The sequence below is a fragment of the Geospiza fortis genome, unplaced genomic scaffold (assembly GCF_000277835.1).
Source record: "Geospiza fortis unplaced genomic scaffold, GeoFor_1.0 scaffold221, whole genome shotgun sequence".
In the NCBI taxonomy this organism is placed as follows: domain Eukaryota; kingdom Metazoa; phylum Chordata; class Aves; order Passeriformes; family Thraupidae; genus Geospiza; species Geospiza fortis.
This window is the reverse complement of record NW_005054395.1, coordinates 2,787,476-2,808,560: the sequence shown is the minus strand read 5'-3', so window position 1 is coordinate 2,808,560 and position 21,085 is coordinate 2,787,476. Positions and strand designations below refer to the sequence as shown.

The window sequence follows — 21,085 nt, the reverse complement described above, 5'->3', positions numbered from 1 at the left end:
GCCTTGATTGAATGCAAAACATCTCAAACATTTGTGCTGCTGAAGGGGACCTGCCGCTGGTGTTGGTGCAGATCCATGGGCATCCCAAGTGTGCCAGCCCCACCAGGGCACAGCTGCAGGGTGGGGTCCTCTGGGGGCTCCTGTTTGGATCTGATCTCATCTATTCTTGATCTATGGTTCATCTGGCACATCCCAATTTCTCTTTTCTGCCTGCTTCTTTTGTGGTGCCTTTTGTTTCCAGTGCACACACACTGAGTGTTTTCCTGAGAACATGCTGGAAATTGGGCTGGGTTTTAATTCCCAGTGAATTCTAGGAAGGAGCTGCCCAGTGGCTCCCTCAAATTATTCACAGTCTCCAACTTGGCAGGTTCTGAATGGAGTTAATGGTGGGAATAATTCAGTCCTGTGTATAAACACATTTAATTCTAATTAGTGATGTCAGATCTTCATCCCAGGTGCATCAGTGTGGACACACAGGTTTTCTGTGGGAACTGTAGAGACTCTGCAGCACTTCTTCATAGAGGAGCAGGAATTTTGGATTGATATCTTCTGATATCAACTGATATCAGTGGTTGATTGAAATCCTCTGCCATAACCTCACCGTCTTCTCCAGGGCTGCCCCATTCAATGCTCATTTGTGCTGTAATTCTTAAACATCAGTGGTTTATTTTCAATGGTTGAGTTACTTGCTTGAGAGTTGAGTTGAATATTAATAATTTATGGCACTTGCAGTACAGAAATGTGGTAGTTTTCTTTTTATAGAAACACTCTTGCATATTTCTGAAATCTCTGAGTTCGTGACCCTTTCACAGGTTGGATTGACGTGGGGGGTTTGCTCTTAAGCATAGTAAAGTGCTTTTTGCTATTCTTAATCTCTGCTTTTTACACTGAATTTTCTTCCTCCTGATGTGTGCTAAAAGTTTTTTCACTCTTACATTTACTCCTTGACCCATCTTATAATTTAGGGCTCTTCTGAGCGAGCTCGTAGGTGGTTGAATCACAGTTCTGATTTTTTTAAACTTTATTTTTTGAATTATTTTTATAGTGAAAGAACAATAACCTTTGGGAGAAAAAACAACCCCATCTGGTGCACTGATATATAAAATGCTGCCATGATATTGAGACTTTCAACTGTGACCTCTCAGGCACTGGAAGTTGGATGTGACAGCAGCTGACAGGGAGCATCTGCCCTCCTGACACTCACTTGGAGACAGGATGGTGGTGACTCTGTGATTAAAACACATATAGGCACAGCCCAGAATTTCCAAGGGGGTTTTCTGAGTATTTTCCTAAGCTGCAAGGGTTTGCAGAGAAAATCTGGTTTTATTTTTCAGTGGTGCTGCTGTTATTTAAAAGCAGAGAGAGCTGTGAGTGATGCCTGCAGAGGTTGGGAGCACACAGCAGGCTCTGCAGCTCCCCCAGGAGCTCTGGGCTCCCCACTGGACATTTCCCAGGTTTTTTATGAATGTAGGAATGCTGAGCCATCTCCTGGCACTGCATATTAATGTCCTGTCATGCAGCTGGGGCAGGAGCCTGCACCCAGACAGGCTGGGACACAAACTGCAGAGTTTTGGCACATTCCAAGATTCTCATCGAAATTGCTTCCTTAAAAGACCCCACTGTGCACACTCTGATAATTTTATTTGGATTTTCTAGGTCAGTGGTAGTGTCTGTGTTTGTTAGCATTCATTTCACAGTATCTGCAGCTGATTTTAAAAGGGAACATAAATGAATATTCTGGCTGTTTGACCAGCTTTTAGTACCAAATGCCTATAAAGGGATCCCAAATAATTGTTTCCATGTGGGAGACATTTTAAACATCTCAAAAAACATGAATCTCATGGTTTACTTCACTAATATCTTCTTTCTGACGTTCCCAGAATCTGCAGGGTTGCTGCAGTCATTACAGGAAAAGCTGTGCCTTTAGCAATGCCAGCCCTGGTGACAACTAAAAGCTTCCTTCCCACTTCAGTCATTACATTCACTTTACCATGAAGAAACAGCCAATGCAAGGTGTTTTAAAAAACCATTAATTTTTCAGTAATGGCCATCTGCATGCATCCAAAAATATTAACTAGATCCTATATATTTATGTAAGATGAAAATTAGAAATGTAACAGCCTGAAGCCTTTTCCAGATTTTTTGATCCATCTTGTGGAAAGATTTTTGTTTCATTAAGCAGCTGTCCTACCCAGTAGTGCATATATTTGAAGATTATCTTTTTTTTTAAAGATAATCTTCATTAAAACTAAAATAGAATTGCTTCTAAGAGATTTCCAGGTGAACTTGAACCTGGAAAACCTATTGCAGACAAAAGAACTTAGGAAGAAGAAGTATTAGGGATGATGGCACATTTTTTGTTAGTAGGAGAGAATATCTCAATAAATACAGAGGAATCAAGTCTCATGCAACATTGGTTCATTTTTCTTCTTGTTCTGGACAAGGGTATTGTTCAGTTGTTCCTTGTACATCACCTGTACAGTGCAGGTGTTCATTCTGCTGCCATTTCTCAGGGCTCAGGCACTGGGCTTGGGAGGGATGTGAAAAGAAATCTTCCCTGGGCAGGGGAGTAGTTATGGAATAGAGAAAAGTCTTATCTCTGAAAGCCCTTTTAGTGATGAAAGCCACAGAGACTGAAAATTGCCTGGAAAGCAGGATTTGTTTCAGTCAGTTGTACCTGTGAGTCACAAGCACAGAAAGGAAGAGTTCAGTGAGTTTAAATAAAATCTCCTAAAAAATCTTCGGTGAAAACTGAGCTTTGGAGGCAGCTTTGGGGTTTGCATGCAAAGAGTACAAATCCAAAAATGAGAAGAAAGTCTATTTTCAGTTCTAGGTAAATCTTTCACATTGTGATTGAGGGGTGCAGGGGGGTACTGGGGAGAAAGTTCCTTGCTTGGGAGTGCAAGATCCCCTGTCCCTCACTGAGGCATCTGGAAACTGGGCAAATCAGAAAATCTGCACCAGAAACTCCTTCAGGAGGCAATGAGAATTTTGGAACCATTTAAGAATGCTTTGTTGTGAGAAGACAGGAGCTTTATGAGGTACTGGAGCTAACAACAATCCCACTTTTCCTTCATTTCTCTGGATCCTGTGCTAGGTGAGACCACTGGAGTCTTGCAGTGTCTCCTAAAAGCAGCTTTTGGCACGAGGGTGAGAGAATTCTGCTCATCTCAGCTGCCTGCAGGACTAAAGGATTGGCAAGAAATGGTTGCTGTGATTAGTAAACTGTTTTATTATCCACATTTGGGAGTTTGGGAAAAAGGGAGCTGTGACTCACTTGTGAAGGAACTGAGTGGACTCATGCTCCAATCACTCAGCTTTGTCCTAGGGACAGAAACATTTATTTAGTCATCTCCATGATTAAATTTACCTGCTGGTACCACAAGAAGCTGTAAATCCACAACTGCATATGGCTTGCAAATGCACAATCTCATGGAAAAAGTCTCAGCTTTGTCATCCTCTCTCTGAATTCCTTAAAATCCTGCCTGAAGTTCTTCTCTTTACAAGAAATGTTGGTTGTTCTCTGTCAGCCCACTCTGTTTTATTTAGGTTTTTATTTAAAGGATGAATACCTAAGAAGCAGCTCTGTATTTGCTCATGTCCTTACACTATTCCTGGAAAAGTGGGTGTCCCAATTTTAGCAATGGCTCTTGGATGGATACTGCAGGTTTATAAGCAGTACTTGATAGAAGAGCCATAGGACAGTCATCAAATAATCTGAATTTTCCACTGAATACTCATTTATGATCTCCATTAACAAGGAGGAGGAAAATGCCACATTTTGTCCATAATGCAAGTTGACAATTTTTTCTGAGTTTTAGAAGAAAACCTGAGCAAGACTGGATTTGTTGGAGACATCAATCCATGCTTGTCTTTGTTGTCTTTTTATCTGTGGGCTTTCTCAGTCCCGTTAAGAATCCAATCTGAACAAAGTGTTCATGAATTTTCCTGGTGGCTTTCCTCAGTGCAGAGATTGTTATCATCCCTAATATTTATGGCAGAAAACTGACATGCAGTATTTCAGGTTTTTACCCAAAGTGAGGCTGAACTGCACCCCTCTTCAACCTTCTCTAATTTAGAGTAGCATCTCTGTCACAGTGTCAAGTTTAATTAACCAATAATTACCAAGCAGGATGAGATTGCTTGCTATGGTTACAATTAGAGCAGAATTCAGCTGCTGTACATTGATTTATTTTGGTGGAGTTATTTTTCATTTAACTTTCTCAACCACACACAAGAAATGTTATCTTTGGTGGGGAGGGGAATCTCTTCTCATGTCAATCAAACCTGATCTGTCCTGTTAAAAATAGGGCACACTGAAGAGATGAACCACTTGGATGCTAATTCTTGATAAGCACTATTTAGCACAAGTATCATCACTCTGTTTCCTCAGGAAAAGAAGTGCTAAGTCAGTTGGAAGAAGATGTCTGAGGGTATTAATTATGCAGACAAAAGTACAAATGGGCCAGAAATCTTAAACCAGGGAGTGAGATAAGGACTTCGTTAGCAGCCTGCTTTTAGTACATGTTGCATTTTTCCCTCCCAATTAATCTTTGTGCTTCTCTTTCTTGCATTTTGAGTTTTGGGGTTTTATTTTTGTATTTTCTGTGTTTGCTGCAGGAGAAAGCAGCAGTTTTACACATGCTGCCAGAGCTGATTTATCAGGGCTGGGCAGGGGTGGCTTTGTCCAGGGATCTGTCCTTGGCACAGCCTCCACATCCACCCAGCCCATCACTCCAAATTCTGCCTGTTTCATGCTGGGCCTCTGCAGGGAAAATTTAAACATAAAAGCTCATCCTGGAGATGGTAAAATTAAGCAATTTTGTTCAGAGAATCTTTGCAGAAAAGTTACCAGTGTATTTTTAGGAAGCTGTAGAACACGTGGAGAGTTCTGCTCCTCACTTACGGCAAAGTGCAGCCATATTTTTTATTTTAGAAATAAAAATCAAAAAGTGGATTTTGAAGTAGTTTCTCCTGTGCCAAACCTGGCAGTGCAGTCATAAAAGCCATGCATAAGAAGACTGAAAAAAACTCCACTAAAAAAGCAATAATAAACCCAAATATAGGATGAGAGAAAGCAGCTTGCACTGAAAGCTGTCACTTCATCCTTCACTTGCTTCATGGTTCTTAGTCCCTTTGGGATTGTAGATACTTAGCTAAAGTAAGTTATTTAATCTCAGTGTTATCCTTGGAAGTATTTGAAGATTCTTTTCAGTGCACTAAATTTTAAAAATTGAGTGGTTTGGGTTTTTTTCATGGGTTGAAAAGAAATGTTTTTCCAGCTGACCCACAGGTGTGAAGACCCCCAGAAGGCAAACTCAGAGTAAATGAGAGCGGGGACAATTTCTCTGGCCTGAAAGAAATCCTTTCCCCAGCTGCAAAACCCTGTCAGCTGTACACATGGATTGTAGAAAAGTACAAATGAAATGGTCTGCAAGAAAACTGCATGGTTCTGTTCTGTTCTTTTAACACACAGTGATTATTTTTTCCTGATACAGTTCTTTGAGGAATGCACATAGTGAATAGAATTACACTTTATTCTAAAATTTTAGCCCATAAGCATTTTCTGTCTCTCCTTTTAAACCAGAAATTTAAGAAACTTAATCAGTATCAACTGTTGGGTCAAGTTAATGTGATTCATTTCCAGCCATGATCTAATTTCATTAATTAATTTACATCAGAGTATCTGTTCTGCATGAGAATTATCTTGACAAAGTAGAGTCTTCCAAAGCAGTAGCTCACATTCCTGTACTCTTCTTGTTCTATATATAAAATATAAATAATAGATTAACACACATACACACACATATATATGTATTTTATTTATATATATATATAAAATATAAAATATCTCTGTTGTTTGGATGCCTTTTAACCTCCACACCTCCATGCTGGGAAAGAACAGAGTGAAATCCTGGGAAGGTCTAGAATTTTGGGGTTGTAGTATGAAAATGCCATTTAAATCTGGGGGAAAAGGAGGACAATGTCTTGAGGAAACAGTAAATATTGTTGCTGAAGATCCTGACACCTCTTTTCTTTTTTTTGCATTAGCTCTAAATGACTTTTAAATGGGTCTAAATCCCAAATTTCTGTAGGAAACACTTTTCATCAAGAAATACTAAGTTGTTAAATGGTTGATCTTTCCTAAATTTACCTTCAGATTTGTTCAGTTAGGCAGGTAAATTTTAGGAGGCCCTCCTGAATGAAAGCAGTGGCTGAGGGCAGTGTCAGGCCTGGACAATCTCTCCTGTGGCTCTCAAAGGCTGGAGTTCTTTCCTCCCTTAGGAGCCATGGCACCCCAAAGCTCCTTGCAATCTTCCTTCAGAGCCAGTTCTGACTTTGAGCTGTGTCTGTCACAAGGGAATTCCTGGTGGAAGCTCTTTTCTGTCCCAAACAAGCCCAGGGTTGCTGCCCCCAAGTTTTGAGATGCTCAGCTGTGAACTCCAAATTCCCCATCCCAGCCTGATCCCAGTTCATCAGCTGGGATTGTGTTTCACAGCATGAGGGAAATTCACCTTTTATTCTTCAGAATTCCTCTTCCAGTGTTGGGATCTCTAGCTGGTCAGAGTGACCCCAAGAAGAGTTAGAAAGTCTCTTTTCCCGGCCTGGCACTTGAAGAAGGAGTCAGAGCTCTTCATTTCTCGGTCTCAAGGTTGTTTGTTGTGTCTTATCTATAAACAATTTTGTCCTGCCCTGCCAAGGTCCGTCCAGCAAGGCAGTTCCAGGCACTCTGTCTGCCCCCAGGGCTGTGTTATGTCTTTATACTAAAAACTACATGTACAATGTTTACAATTACTTCCCAACACCTATCACCTGTGTTAGACAGTGAGCTTCTACTCTAGACCAATCTGTAAGTGCCAACATCACAGCAGAAGATGGAGGCCAAGAAGAAGAAGGAGAAAGGCTGGGCACACCCAGATCCCTCCATCTTGCCCCCTGAACCCTCATTCTAAAAAATCCCAAAATCTACTTTTTTACCTTGTGGTAAATTCACTATCATTCTGCTTAATTTGTCATGGCTTGCAGATCTTCATCTAAGGTTGGTAACTTGCTCCACGGGTCATAATCAAAACCACAGGCATTTTGGGCTCTGTGCCAGGGCCTCTGAGACCCCTGGCAGGGATTTTGGCTGCTCAGGACAGCCAGAGGGATGTGCTGGGTCCTGACATTCCAGGATGTGTAAGTGTTGCTCAGTTGTGTGCCAGAGGGAGGGCAGTGCTGGCTGTGCTCACCCTGTGGGTTCCCTGCACTCCCCAGCTGCAGGTTCCCGATTATTCCCTCTCTCCCTGGAGATCAGGAACAGCTCAGCATAAATTAACTCACCTTGTTTCTGCCTTTGGCATTGTCAAGGTAGAAAGCTGCATTAGGAATTTTGTGAAGCTGGAGCTGCACTTGTGTTCCCTGCACTTTTCCTTTGGTTGCTGTCATGACAATGCTCCCAAGGATTCCATCTGACAACTGATGAGCCATGAATCTGTGGGAAGGTGGTGCTAGAAACCTTCCAAAGAGGGCTTGTGTCAAACACCTGATCCCCTGCAATCCCCTGTGATCTGCCTGTGCCTCTTACAGTATTTGCCTCCTAATCTGTGGTTGTATAACCTAAGAGTGATGAGGGAACAAAAGCACAAAGAGTTGGTACCTGCTTAGAAAAATTACAGTGATGGATTTGGGTGTTTAATCATTGCACTGCAGGGAGAGCTGCCTGGAAGCTGTGTGTTGCTTGTGAATCACTCTTCTCTCCTGTCATTGCTCCCTGCTATTCTTATAAATATCACTCAGTACAACCTTTCTTTAAACAAGTAGTTTCTCCCATGCCAAGTCTGACAGGTGGGTTTCACATCTTATTTATTTGTCAACCTGTTTCAATAGCTCTGGCCTGACATGTAATTTCTTTTTTACAGTGATGTGTAATCCTGTGTTTTATATTGACAGTGAGAGAAGCGAAAAACCTCATTCCCATGGATCCAAATGGACTTTCAGATCCTTATGTCAAACTGAAGCTCATCCCAGACCCTAAGAATGAAAGTAAACAAAAAACAAAAACCATCCGTTCTACCCTGAATCCAGACTGGAATGAATCATTCACGTTGTGAGTTTAACACCCTGATTTCCTGGGGGTCTTTGGGTGCATTTTATTGTTTATTTTGGTGTTGACAGCTCCTCCATTTCTGTCCTTTTTTAGTAAATTAAAACCTACGGACAAAGATCGCCGGTTATCCGTGGAGGTCTGGGACTGGGATCGAACCACCAGGAATGATTTCATGGGGTCACTCTCTTTTGGGGTGTCAGAGCTTATGAAAATGCCAGCCAGTGGATGGTAAGAGTCTCTGAAAAGAAGAGAGAATATATCACCAAAAGTTTTAAACTTGTCCTTTTTTTTTTTCAATGTGATCTACCTTTTATTTGAGCTTTTCGCTGTGTTTCAGGCTATAAATTCACTGAAGTGCAACTAAACCTAGGAAACACAGGCTATATATATCAAAGGGGGATAATAAAACAATTCCTTTTCTTTTATGGTGTTCCTGAAACTTCTGCTGGAGCCAGGAGCTGCTGCAAACTCAATTCTGTGAACACAGTCTTGTGATACAAATTTTATTTTTATCTCCAATATGATGTGTTCAATTCTTGGTGTATCATGTTATATATAGCTCTGCAAATTCAAAGCACATGGAAGCTGATCTCATAAAATGCCACCTCATTACCTGCCAGGAGAGGGTAGAACTCATCACATCTCAAAAAGGACATTTCTTCAAAGACAGTTGTGTAGGGCTATGGAAGCACTGGAGACAAAGGTTCCTCCTCAGGGTTGGTGTCTCCCATCAAATCCCAGCATGAGTGGGAAGAATCTCCTTGTCCATGAAAGTGCCTTGACAGATAGCTTGGGATGAAAAATCTGATTTCAGGTAAAATATCTTCTATTTCTGATTTTGCTTCAGGTCTTTGAGATCAGTTCTTTGCATACCTGTGCCATTGATACAAACCACACACAAACAACAAAATCAGATTTTGAGTCTTATCAGAAGAAAAAATATAAAGTCACCATTTTTTTCTGAAATCCACCACAGGTACAAGCTGCTGAATCAAGAAGAGGGTGAATACTACAATGTTCCAATTCCAGATGCTGATGAAGATGGAAATGCAGAGCTCCGACAGAAGTTTGAGGTGAGGATTAAACACAGATGTGTGCAACTAAATATTGCATTTATTCTTCACTTCACTACCAAAAAAAAAATCTGTTAAATGATACATATGTTAGAGTGCTCCTATTTCTGTCCCTGTGACAGCTCTGTGTGTCTGTGGTTTTCTTGAAGATTGGACCAAATGGTTTAATTCAGACATGGCATCATTTTCCTGACAGTTCAGCTTCTCTGCTATGACACTCAGAAGTTGGTATTTTAAAATATGTTATGTCAAGTATATGTAATAATTTCAATGTCTTTTAACAATTGCTGCAAAATCTGTGAGCCACTATCACTGATATTTGCATTATTTGACAAAGGAAATTCTCAGAAACAATGGTATTTTAATACTTTGAATGTTTCACACTGTAACTTGGGGTGTTTTAAGAAAATACTTTCACTGTTCACACTTTGGAGCTTTAATGTCTTTGCAGAAGGTTTTTATGTGAAACTCTGATCTCTGTAATGTGGGGAAGGATGTTGATTTTTTTAAGGATCAGAGGTATTGCTTGGTTTGTACAAATAAGAAAATCCAGAGAAAAGTGATGCTTTTTGCAGTGTCTTGCCTCCTGTGGTGCCAGCTGGAGAACTTGGTAGCCACAAGGATGGTCCCATGTGCCACACAAAGGAGTTTTTTTTTTGTTAATGATCAGACTCTGCCTCTTCTGACAACCCCAGCCAGAATTACAACAAAATATTTGCTGGCCACTGAGCCCAGGAGCAGGACTGGTATGGCCTGGGGTGGGAGGGGTTTGCTGGGGCAGCTCCTCTCCCCTGCCTGCTCTCCCAGCTCACACACAGCCAGGAGCTGGAAATATTCCAGTCTGCACTTTACAACCTTAGCCAAGCTGTGTATCCAAACATAACGAATGTTCCTGTTGTGCATAGACAAACCTGCCTGTTCCTTTCAACCTGAAATGGCAATTTTCTATGTTCACCATCAGGCAGAATTCTCCATTGTTATTATAAAAGATGGGTTAACCCAGGAAAGTGAGGAAAAACGGCACATGTTCAACTTGCAAGAAGGAAAAAGAAAAGGTGCACCAATTTCTTCTGAACCCATTTGGATCAGCTCCCATGTCTGCAGCATGAACTATGATTTTTGTTACACGTTTGAGAAGTATTTGAGCCTCCATTCCATTTTCCTTTCTTTGCAGTCGTGATCTGACCAGTGTGATTTCATTTTGCTGCACTAGGTCATTTGCTATTCAGGATCATTTTGGGGTTTTATCCTCCCTAGAAAGAATAGCTTCAGAACGAATTCTGTTCATGTTTCTGTGCATTATGCAGACTCTGGAATTGGGTGGATATTTATATATTGGTGATATAAAAAATTTTACCTGTTTTTTCTCAGGTCAGAGACAGCACAGAGACAAGTCACTAAAATTGTCCAGTTAAAAATGTCAGCTATTACATGCATTGTGTTTGCATATTGAATTTACAGTCTCTGAGGTTGATTTTAATCCTGCTGTAAATACTTTGGTTGCAGAAGGAACAGTCAGGGTTTATCCCTGTCCTGCAGTGAGGTGGAGTAGAAATCCTGAGAGGATTGATGTGAAACTAGTGGCCCTGGTCTCAGAGACAGCAGCTGCACCAAGGGGCAGCTCTGCCTCAGAAATAATTAGTCTGTCTCTAAGTCTAATTAGTTCAGCCTCAGCACTGTGAATTTGAGGCTCTCCCTGTTCTGGGCCAGTCTGTTTGGTGCTGTTTGAGTGGCTGAATTAATCCAGGGAAGGCAATGGGTCTTCAGCAGGCACACAGTGTCTCCAATAATTGTAATTTCCCAAGCTGGACAATGAACAGTTTTAAAAGTGATGATAAATGAGATTATTGGTAGCTGAACAAACCATGGAATTGTCTCAGGGCCAGGCCTGGTGTAATGTGGTGTTACATGGCTGGAGGGTTTGGCTTCACCCTCTTTCCTTATCCCAAAGTTTACCATGATGAGAAGGAGCAGAGGGAAGCAGAACCCTCATGGAATATTATCCTTGGTTTCAAGGGGCATCACTGTGGTGGATTCTGAGAATTCACAGCACAGATGTCTGAATGGTGATATTTCACTTATTAGCTATTCTGGTATGGCACATAAGTGGTGCTGACTCTGATCATCTTTTGCTTTATTTCTGTTGTCATTTATATCCTGCCTTGCACAGGCATCTTATTTTAGGTGCCCTGTAATAAGGAATAAGTAGACAGCACTGAGAAAAATGCTGCTATTTGTGACTTAATGACATCATCTAAATAAATATTGCCACTGTTCTAAAATCAGCCTTGGAGCCTTACAGGAAGAAGATTGCAGGTCTTGACTGTCACTTTCCTGGGGGAGTGAAGTTGTCAGGAGATTAAAAATACAGATGGACCAAGGGGTCTCACTGTGCCACCTTCCCATTTATCAGTTTATGGAAGGAGTAACTCCAGAGTTCTTCCCAACCCAGGCTACACTTGCAGTGCTTGGTCTATTTTTTAATATGTGACCATGTGATTGGTAGCCAAGCTACACTGATTTAACTTTGAGTACAAAATGACAACAATTTCCACAAAAATATTGCATTACTTATATCTAATACTTAAAATAAATAATGGTGGCCTTCAGAGTAAAGGGCTGTATACAAACCTAAGCTACACAAGAGCAGAGGAACTTTAGGATTAGGATTTCATTGTTTCATATTAATGAAGAATAAGATTATTTTCAGCTTACAAATGGCCAGAGAGCTAATAAATTTAGAATTTCTGAAACCACTTTCTGATCTTGAAAATTGTAAGATGTTCAGAAAATTGACTTTGCCCTTCTAGCTAAAGTTTAGAAATCTGGTTAGTAGGACCTCCAAGACCACTTAGGAGCTACCTCCCATTTAAAACAGAATTTTAAGAATATCTGCCTGCATCTGTATTTCAGGCAGCTTTAAGCTTTGGCCTCAAGCTCATTGATCTCAAACCATTTACACTGTTCCATCACATCCTTCTTTGCACATCACCTTCACAGCCCAGATTTCTTCTGGAAATGTGGCTTTTTGTGTGGCTTAGCCACACAAATCTCATGGAAATGCTGCTTTGCTCACTGGACCTCCTAGCACTTATTCCTAAGTCATTTATTCAATGTAAATCTACAATAAAATATTACAAAAAGTAGTTATAATATAATATAATACAATATCTTAATAAATAATTTATTATTTAGAAAATACTCTAAAGATTATAAATAAGTAAATAATAATAGATTCAAACCTTCTCTTCAGTTATATTTGTAACTGAATGCTAAAATGTATTTGTCATGAGAAGTTTCCTCATGGCCCATTCTGCCACATCTGAATCAGCTGAAAAATTAACACCTAACATTTGCCCAGAATGGATTCTCTCAACAAATAGGACCAAATTTGGAAAAAAAAAGAATTGAAGATAGTGCTTTTTTTACCTTTTATATTTTATTGCAAGGAGTTTTCATATTATATTCTATGTATAATCTATATGAGCCTGTGCAGGATGTAGAAATTGAGGGATATTATGCAGAGGTGCAATGCAGTATTTTCTACACAACAAATTGTATTCAACCTATGTATTTTCTGGATCTCACCTCTCACTAAAACTCACAAATCTGTTATCTGCTCATTTAGCAGTGTGATCAAATCTGTCCTCAGTGATTTATACATGATACATCATTATTAATATGTAGAGATAAAAATATACTCCTGTAGGAAGTGGAGGCAGGATAAAATCTGTCACTATTTTTCAGTTGCTTTTAACCTTTAGTTGTGAATTTTCTCTCTGGAATGGCATTATTTGTGGCCATCTCAAAATGAAACTCCCTTCTCACCAGGCATATTCAGAATAATTGTGGCTGCTCCATAATTGTCCATGCTGAAGTTGCCATGGGAACTCCCAACAGTCCCAGGTGCCTCCATGGACCCAAACTAGGAAATCTTCTAACTGCAGCATCTCCTCTTGCTTTTGTACTTATTTCCTTCTTCCAGTACTTTTCTAGTCAAAGAAAAAAGCAGAATGTTGAAATAATGTAACCTTCTGGTATTTTTTTCTACCTGATTGTGATTTGAGCTGTAAGATGCCTTTGCCATTTAAGGCATCATTCCTTTTTTTTCCTGAATTTGGGGGGAAAATGTGTAAAATCTAAAACTTCTGTTGTGGGAAATTATTTGAGTTTGGTCAGGCCCTTTTTATTTTTCCTGCTTAGGAAAGCACTTCTTGATACTTAAATATCACCTTAGGGTAATAATAGAGTAATACTGATTTAAAAACAGGCTGGTGAATTGTTTTATGATCTCTCCCCTTGTTTCCACATCACCAGCACTGGGAAATGTTATTAAAAATAAAGCAGCTGTTATGGCCCATATAAAGGATTTTTTTAATTAAACAAAGAACAGAGCAGCTATAACCCTTACCCATGGACACATTTACTGAGCATGGGGTGTGTTGGTGATGGGAGCAGGCTCAGTCGCTGCACCCAGCTCTGGTAATTGCAGTGATCCCAGCACATTGCTGTGAGGGAATGGGATTCTGCTCGTAAAATCCTCATTTTAGAGCATCTCTGGGAAGACACACAATGCTCCTCCTGGTGCACACTCTTCACATGTCAGATATGTTCTTTTGTTCTAATTATTTCCTTCCGTGTTGCTCTCTGGGTGCCTTTGACAGAAACCAAATCCTTCCCTTAATTTCTGACAGCTCTGACTGCTGTCCCACCACAGGGACTGTCCCTGCACCCTGGGAGGGGACAAACATCCTCATCCACATCCCTGGCTTTGTGTCCTGTTTGTGTGAGAGGTTCCAGCTGCTTTGACCATGGAATTGCTGATGCAGTTCCTTTTTGCAGCCCAGAAAGAGGGAGAGGGAGCAGAGCTGAGAGCAGGGTGGATGTCGTGTCTGAGCACTGCAAGTGGTCAGTCAGTGGTGGTGACATTTTGGTGACCTCTCACTGCTTCCAAACAGAACTACCATTATGATCCCAAAGAAAATGTCTTCTAAAATGCCTTCTCATTATTGTGATCCTAAAGAAAATGTCTTCTGAAATACCTTCTCATTTGAAGGATAACAGGATGGATGTGGAGCTTGGCCATCAGGCTCAGTGATAAATACCTGGAGCCTCTCCAGTGATGCAGGATCTGAGAGAGATTTGTGCTCCTGAGCTCCTCCAGGGTGCAGGGCAGTCCTTTGTTTGACCAAACTTGTGTGTTAATCCTTGTGCAGACCCAAATTTCCAGCCCAGAAGCCTCAGGCTGTGGATCTGTGCACACAGCTCGTGTGGATTTACAGCATCAGGCCTCTCCTTGTGGCAGCACAGCTGGTGTTAAACAGAACAGAAACTGTCCCAGAGATCAAGGCACAGCTAAAACTCTCTGATGAGTTTTGTTGCTGTTATAGTTTAATGCTGAAAAATCTTTCTTTTATTTATAATTCTTCTCTGACCATCAGTACATCAGTTCAGATTGTTTCAGAGCAGGCCCTGCATTTCTTGGCTCTCTACCACACCTCTTAATTTTTTAAAATACATTTCTGTCTGCTTCATTAGAAAGGAGAAGGCCAGAACTTTTTTAATCTGGCATTTTTCTGATATTCGCAAAAAACTTTAGGTTAGAAGTACATTATATTTCTTTCCTTTAATAATGACCAGGACATCCTGGAGCTGTCTTTATTCTGAGCTGGCTGGGGGGAAATGTTGCAGTTGCATTGCCAGGGCCATAGCAGATACTCCAGGGACTGTTTCAGTGGCTTCTTAAGAGCCCAGTGAGTTTTCTAATTTAATCTGTTTTCATTCAAATTTCCATTCAAAAAACCCATCCCAAACAAACACACAGCAACAAAACCCCCAAGATGAACTGTAGAGGAGCTTGTGATTTTGTCAATTTGTGGCTTAAGTTCTCCAGGTCTCTGTAAAGTGTCATAAGGGCTGGGAAGGAAACATTCCTTTTACATCTCTGCCCCAGAGCTGTTACACTGCAGTTACTTTACTCTTTTTTTTTTTTTAATAAATAAAAGATATGGTCTCTTCCATATCTGTCTCTAACCAATATTCATTCCCACTTTGAAGCTTCAGGCAGGTCAGCAAAGGGGACGTGGAAAGAGCAATAACATTGCTGACACTTCAAATTGCAAATGACAAGATGAAATTTACTTTTCAAGAAACAGAAACTAAGCCACACTGAAATCATGACCAGCCAAAATATCACTGGCACATCAATCCACACTCATTATGCATAAAGAGATATAAAAAGAGCTGCTTTTTTTGGCCATGGCACTCATTCCTATTTTTAAATTGTGCATATTTAATCATTAGAGAATAGTTTGCAGCATTATAGAGATGCTGTTAGATGACTCCATCTGTTCTGTACTATAGTTTGGCAGGGGGAATTCCCATATGCAGTTGTCTGGAGGTTTCCCATCCACTCACCACAGCTCAGACTGGAGAACTCGAAATTCCTTAACTAGATGGCACAAATCTCTGCTTTCAGTTTGCTGATTTCCTTAAGGCTTTTCTCACTGGGTTGTGAATTGAGGTGAAGAACATAAAAGATCACGTTGATGGCAGGGATTTCCTAATCCCTTATATAAAGGTGAAATGTGTGTTGCAAAACAAGGCAAGGCCAAAAATCCCAAATCCCTGTGTGCTGTCACCCCTGTGTAGGGCTGGGAGCCCCAGTGCCCCTGGCCAGCTGTGCACAGCTGGAGGCTTTGCCAGAGGCTGTTCCATGCATGGGCTGTGTGTTTGTGAGCTGAGCAGCAGCACAGCCCTGCCTGTGATCAACACCCTTTGATTTGTCCTGGGTTTTTCTGTGCTTAACAGACGTGTCCATTTCTGTACTGCTGCTGCTGCTGTGTCTGTATTTGTTTATTTCTGCTACTAATTGTGGTCGCTGTGCTGTGCCAGCCTGTTACTAACCACGCAGTGTTTCTCCCTCTCCTGTCTCTTCCAGGACTGTCATGTAAATATGCACTTCTTCAAGGTAGTTTTCTCCTTGGTGTTCTCCTACACACAACCCCCTTTACCAACATCTGAAGTTTATTCAGTTTAATTTCATTCTCACCGGTTTTTAAGGATGCACTTGGTTTTTTTTTTCCACTTGAAGCTTTTCTAATTGGTATTAAAAAAATTAAAAATTGAAGTATGGTTTAAATGATCAATAAATAATTGACGTATATATAAATAAATAATTGAAGTTATGCTTCATATTATTTCATATTCAAAAACATTTCCTATATATAATACTTCATAATAATATTTCATATTCACGAAATATTATGAAGTATATATATTTAAATTTATTCTAAAACAATTCAGTATGAAATATTCACAATTTGTTCCATAATTTGTTATAAAGTGATCCCCAGATTAGAATTTTATTACAAAAAAAAGAGTGATCAAACCTGAGCTTCATAATAATGATATTTCATATTCATGAAATATTATGATGTATAATTTTTTAAATATATTTTTAAAAAATTCAGTATGAAGTATTCACAATTTGTTCCATAATTTGTCATAAAGTGATCCCCAGATAAGAATTTTACTACAAAAAAAAAAAGTGATCAAACCTGAGCTTCATAATAATGATATTTCATATTCATGAAATATTATGATGTATAATTTTTTAAATATATTTTTAAAAAATTCAGTATGAAGTATTCACAATTTGTTCCATAATTGGTCATAAAGTGATCCCCAGATTAGAATTTACTACAAAAAAAGTAAAAAAAGAGTGATCAAACCTGAGCAGGTGCATTGTGCCTTTCTTTTTGGAGGAGTGAATTAAATGAGTGCCACCTTCTCATGGAAAATGGAAAAAGGTGCATCTTTAATTTGAAAGACATTCATGGAACTTTAAGTAACTTTCACAGATGAAATAATGCTCATGGTCACTGTATATTTAAATAGATAAATTTATAGCATGCATGTTTTATGATTTAACATAGTACATCTATTGCTGGATGGTAATGTTATATTGTAGGAGATATTTCCCATGTGCACAGATGCTCTGATACCTGAAATTCCAATTCACCTGTTTATTTCTCATTTTGCTCCTTGCACTACTCCCCACATCACTGACTTACTGCCATCAAAGTTGCATCTCAGTATTGAGAATTACATGTGTTTTGTTTCTATTTGCATGTATCTCTAACAAATTCTCTTGCTTTATTAGGGCAAAGGCCACTGGCACAAACCACACTTTCTGTTTCATACATTGATTAAGTTACAATTTTGATCAAAATTTGAAGCTCCTGTGCTGTAAACTGTGTTCTAAGAATCTAAGATTGTTGAAGCCGTTATCATCTTCAAATAGTATTTTTACAACTGAAGCTGACCTGGAGCACTTTGCATTATCACTCAAGGCTTAAAATACTTAATTTTAAAATCAAACATTATTTTTTTAAGAGTTGTTTATATTATTAATGCATGATTTTAACAAATGTTCTAACACTGAACCAGAAAAATTAAACTAATCACTTTCCTTAACCTTCACTTTTTATCTCAGAAAAGCCTGTACAGAAGAGAACTGCCCTTCCTCAGTCTTTTACACCTCTTCATTTTGAAAATAAAATCACCTGGTGGTTTCATTGGTGAAACTTGCTTGCTGCTGGGAAGTTGGAAGTTTCTCTGCTTAAATGCATTTTTAAACCAGAGCAAAAGTCACCCTGATAAAATGCATCTGGCAGAAACAGGAAGTTTTGTCACCTCGTTGTAAAATCCAAGCCTTGAAGAGCACTGATAGAAGCTGACGAAAGTCCTTGGTTAATTCATGTTTCCACCATAGGAGTGCACCCAAAAAAAGGATTGAAGGGTTTCCCACAGCTGCTGCTTCATGGGCAAAATTCACGTTTAGTTCTGGTGGATTATGAACATGAATTCCATCAGGGCAAGCTGGCATTCTGTTCCTATGGGGACACTCTGGAATTCAGGGTTTTTCATGGAAAAAGCGCTTCCTTGTTTATTTTCTGTCTTTTCTCAGTAAATCAGCACAAATCCCCTGCCCTGCTGCTGGCAGTGAGACTGAGCCCTGAGCTCAGCCCAGGAGCATCCCTGGGGGAATCTTGGTCCAGGAGATCGTGGTCCAGGAGATCATGGTCCAGGAGATCCCTGTGCCAGGAGATCATGGTCCAGGAGATCTGGCCCAGGAGATCCCTGTGCCAGGAGATCATGGCCCAGAAGATCATGGCCCAAGAGATCATGGCCCAGGAGATCATGGTCCAGGAGATCCCTGTGCCAGGAGATCCTGGCCCAGGAGATCCCTGTGGCAGGAGCATCTTTGGGAGGGAGCTGTGAGAGTCCCTTGGTGTGGGGCTGCTGGGGAGGTTCCATCCCCAGGTTTGCATGGCTGGAGCTGAAAGGAAGCAGCAGGAGCACGTGAAGGAGGGAGGGCAGCATTCCTGAGGATAACACAACAATTCTGAGCTAGGAATGAGTAAATGTACAGAAATCAATTTCTAATATCACAGCAAATGGGAGATGTTGTGAATATTTGTGTATGGAATAATCAGACACTGGGAAGGGCCACACACCCATCCTGCTTTTGTCCCACTGCAAAGTGTATATTCAAACAGATTTCTCAACATCATGCAGAAAACACCTTCATCTGTGTGTGTGAGAGAGATAAATCATTTCAGAGCACATTAAGATTTGGATACAGAACCCCAAGGTTGTAAAATCAGTCCTACTCTGCAGCTTTGAATGGCTGGTGGGATTTGATTGCAGGGATTTGCTCTAAGATCGGGGAGAACTGAAGTCCTTAAAAATTCTTTTAGAACAGAATTTTAATTTTCTTTTTCCCTTATTGAAACAAGGTTTATGCTTAAAAGCAAATTCCACACTCTTAGGTTTTTTTATTATTGGAAACTAGCAGTAATTTGCATAATTAAAGAATGGAGGAGCATATAGAAAAGCAATTCTTCTTTTGACACTTAGGGGTTTGCTGTTGTAACATCCTATTTGCTTTTGGGGATTTTTATTGCCACCACCACAGGATACTTCAGCAAGAATTCTTGAATATTATTCCTAGGCAGCCTCTTTAATTACATTTCATCTCGTTAGGCACTGCTCTGTTGCAGGGGAGAGAGTGTTTGGCAATAAAGGCAGGAAACAAAGTGGACTCAGGTGGCTGCAGGATTATTAAACAGATTAAACATGTTGACAGTGCTAAATAGGGAACTGGAAACTCTTCCCTCTCTGGATTTCACAGCTCACACAGACAGACATTGTTGTCCAGGGCAATATCCCCTGGAATTCCTGTCTGGGGATAGATCCATCCCTTTCCCAGTGTCTTTCATAGTCCTTTGGCTTCACTATCTTAATTTTCTAGGGAATATGGTTCCCTCCACCTTGTGCCTGGCACATTTGGGAGTATTTTAGAAATTGTATGTTCAGGTACTTCACACAGTTCTAACTTCTATCTAGCAGGACAAAAAAAGATTAAGGAAAATAACTGAATAGGGAATGTTGTTACAAACCCCACAAAAAAGGTCTGTTGAGGAGCTCCATGGTATATTAAACTGTTGTCTTGTCCTTTCAGATTCCCTTTTTTTCTTTATTCTAAGTAAAGTTGAGGTTGAGAAAATAATTTCTCCTCAGAGTGAGAAGCCACAAGAGGTCAGCAAAGAACAGGGAAAAGCTCCCCGAGCTGAGCTGGCTCCTGCAAAAGGCCTGAAAAGAAGGAAATCATCCACACTGTTTGTGTGTATATATCCTTAGAAAATACAAACCTGTTGATTTAATCCATAATTTCAGGAAAATTCAGTATAACATTTTTCACACGGCCCTTTATTCAAGTTTGAGAACTGGCACTGATGAGAATTATCCCTCTAATCAAAATATTTTATAATTGCAGGTGTAAAAGCAGGTTCTGCTCTGCTCACCTCGGGATTGCTCAGCCCTGCACTTTGGTGCCTTCAGGAGTGGGATTCCCCTGGATTGGACATGCTTCCTGCAAAAGGCCTTTTTAATCCTGTTCACATACAGCACAATCACAGCACAAATATTTGTTGCAGGCAAAACCTTTAAATAAATTTACTGTTAGTAATTAACAGGGTAAAAACAATTTTAAGAGGAGGAGGAGAGAAAATGAGGGGAAAAGTAAACTAAAGACATGAAATAGTTAGTATTTAAGTCCCAGGTAGAGTTTTATCACCCACCTCATTTATATCTTTATAAAACATCTCATTTGCACTCATGCCTTTTTGCTAGCAATGGGAGTGCTATGATTTTTTTCCCCAGCTCTTTTTTCAATAACTGTTTTAGCCATTGAAAGAAAAAAATGCATTTTCATTTTGATTTATTGTGGTTTTTATTAATTACATCCCTGTTCGCCACAGTGACACTGTCATCATGAAAATGAATCTCAGAGTGCTGATAAACAGCTTTTTGGTTATTTATATCTCTTCAGTGTTCCCCTTGCTGCAGAGAAATGTTGCTGCAGTGTAAATTCACCAAGGAATGACTGAAATCCATGTGTGAACCCCTTGAATCCTTGATGGTGTCCCTGTCCCAGGCACCTCCCTGTCTTCCAGCAAAACTCTGCTGATGAGTTACAAAGTGCCCTTAGGTCATGGCATGAAGATTAAACTCAGCCTGGTGAGGCATTAGGTCTTGCTGGGGCTTAGAAATGGACTCCTCATTTCAAATTCTCAGCATCCTGGTAATTAGGTTGTGGGAAGTAGGAAATTGATAGTCTATCATAGCATCTATAATTACATGGAATTGGAAATGCAATAATGTCAGAAACAAGCTGCCACAATGACAGAGAACATTTCACTGAATGGGGGAGGGCTTTTCTTCCAGATTTTGACTTTAAATTTATTGGATTTATTTGCTTTATTAAAGGCTTGCTAATGGCTCAACACATTGATCAAAGTTCCCACTTCATGTGTACATGACTGGAAACCTGAATGGGTCCTTCCTTGAGACTTGG

The 21,085-nt window shown here is 40.0% G+C and overlaps 1 protein-coding gene across 1 annotated transcript in view; it reads left to right on the top strand.

Annotated features, from left to right (window-relative positions):
* PRKCA (protein kinase C alpha) overlaps positions 1-21,085 on the top strand; it is an 83,932-nt gene that overhangs the window by 37,260 nt on the left and 25,587 nt on the right. Inside the window, exons 4-6 of the mRNA XM_031060927.1 lie at positions 7,933-8,089; positions 8,183-8,317; positions 9,066-9,162. Of these exons, the coding sequence (XP_030916787.1) occupies positions 7,933-8,089; positions 8,183-8,317; positions 9,066-9,162 (389 nt within the window). The remainder of the gene's footprint in view (positions 1-7,932; positions 8,090-8,182; positions 8,318-9,065; positions 9,163-21,085) is intronic.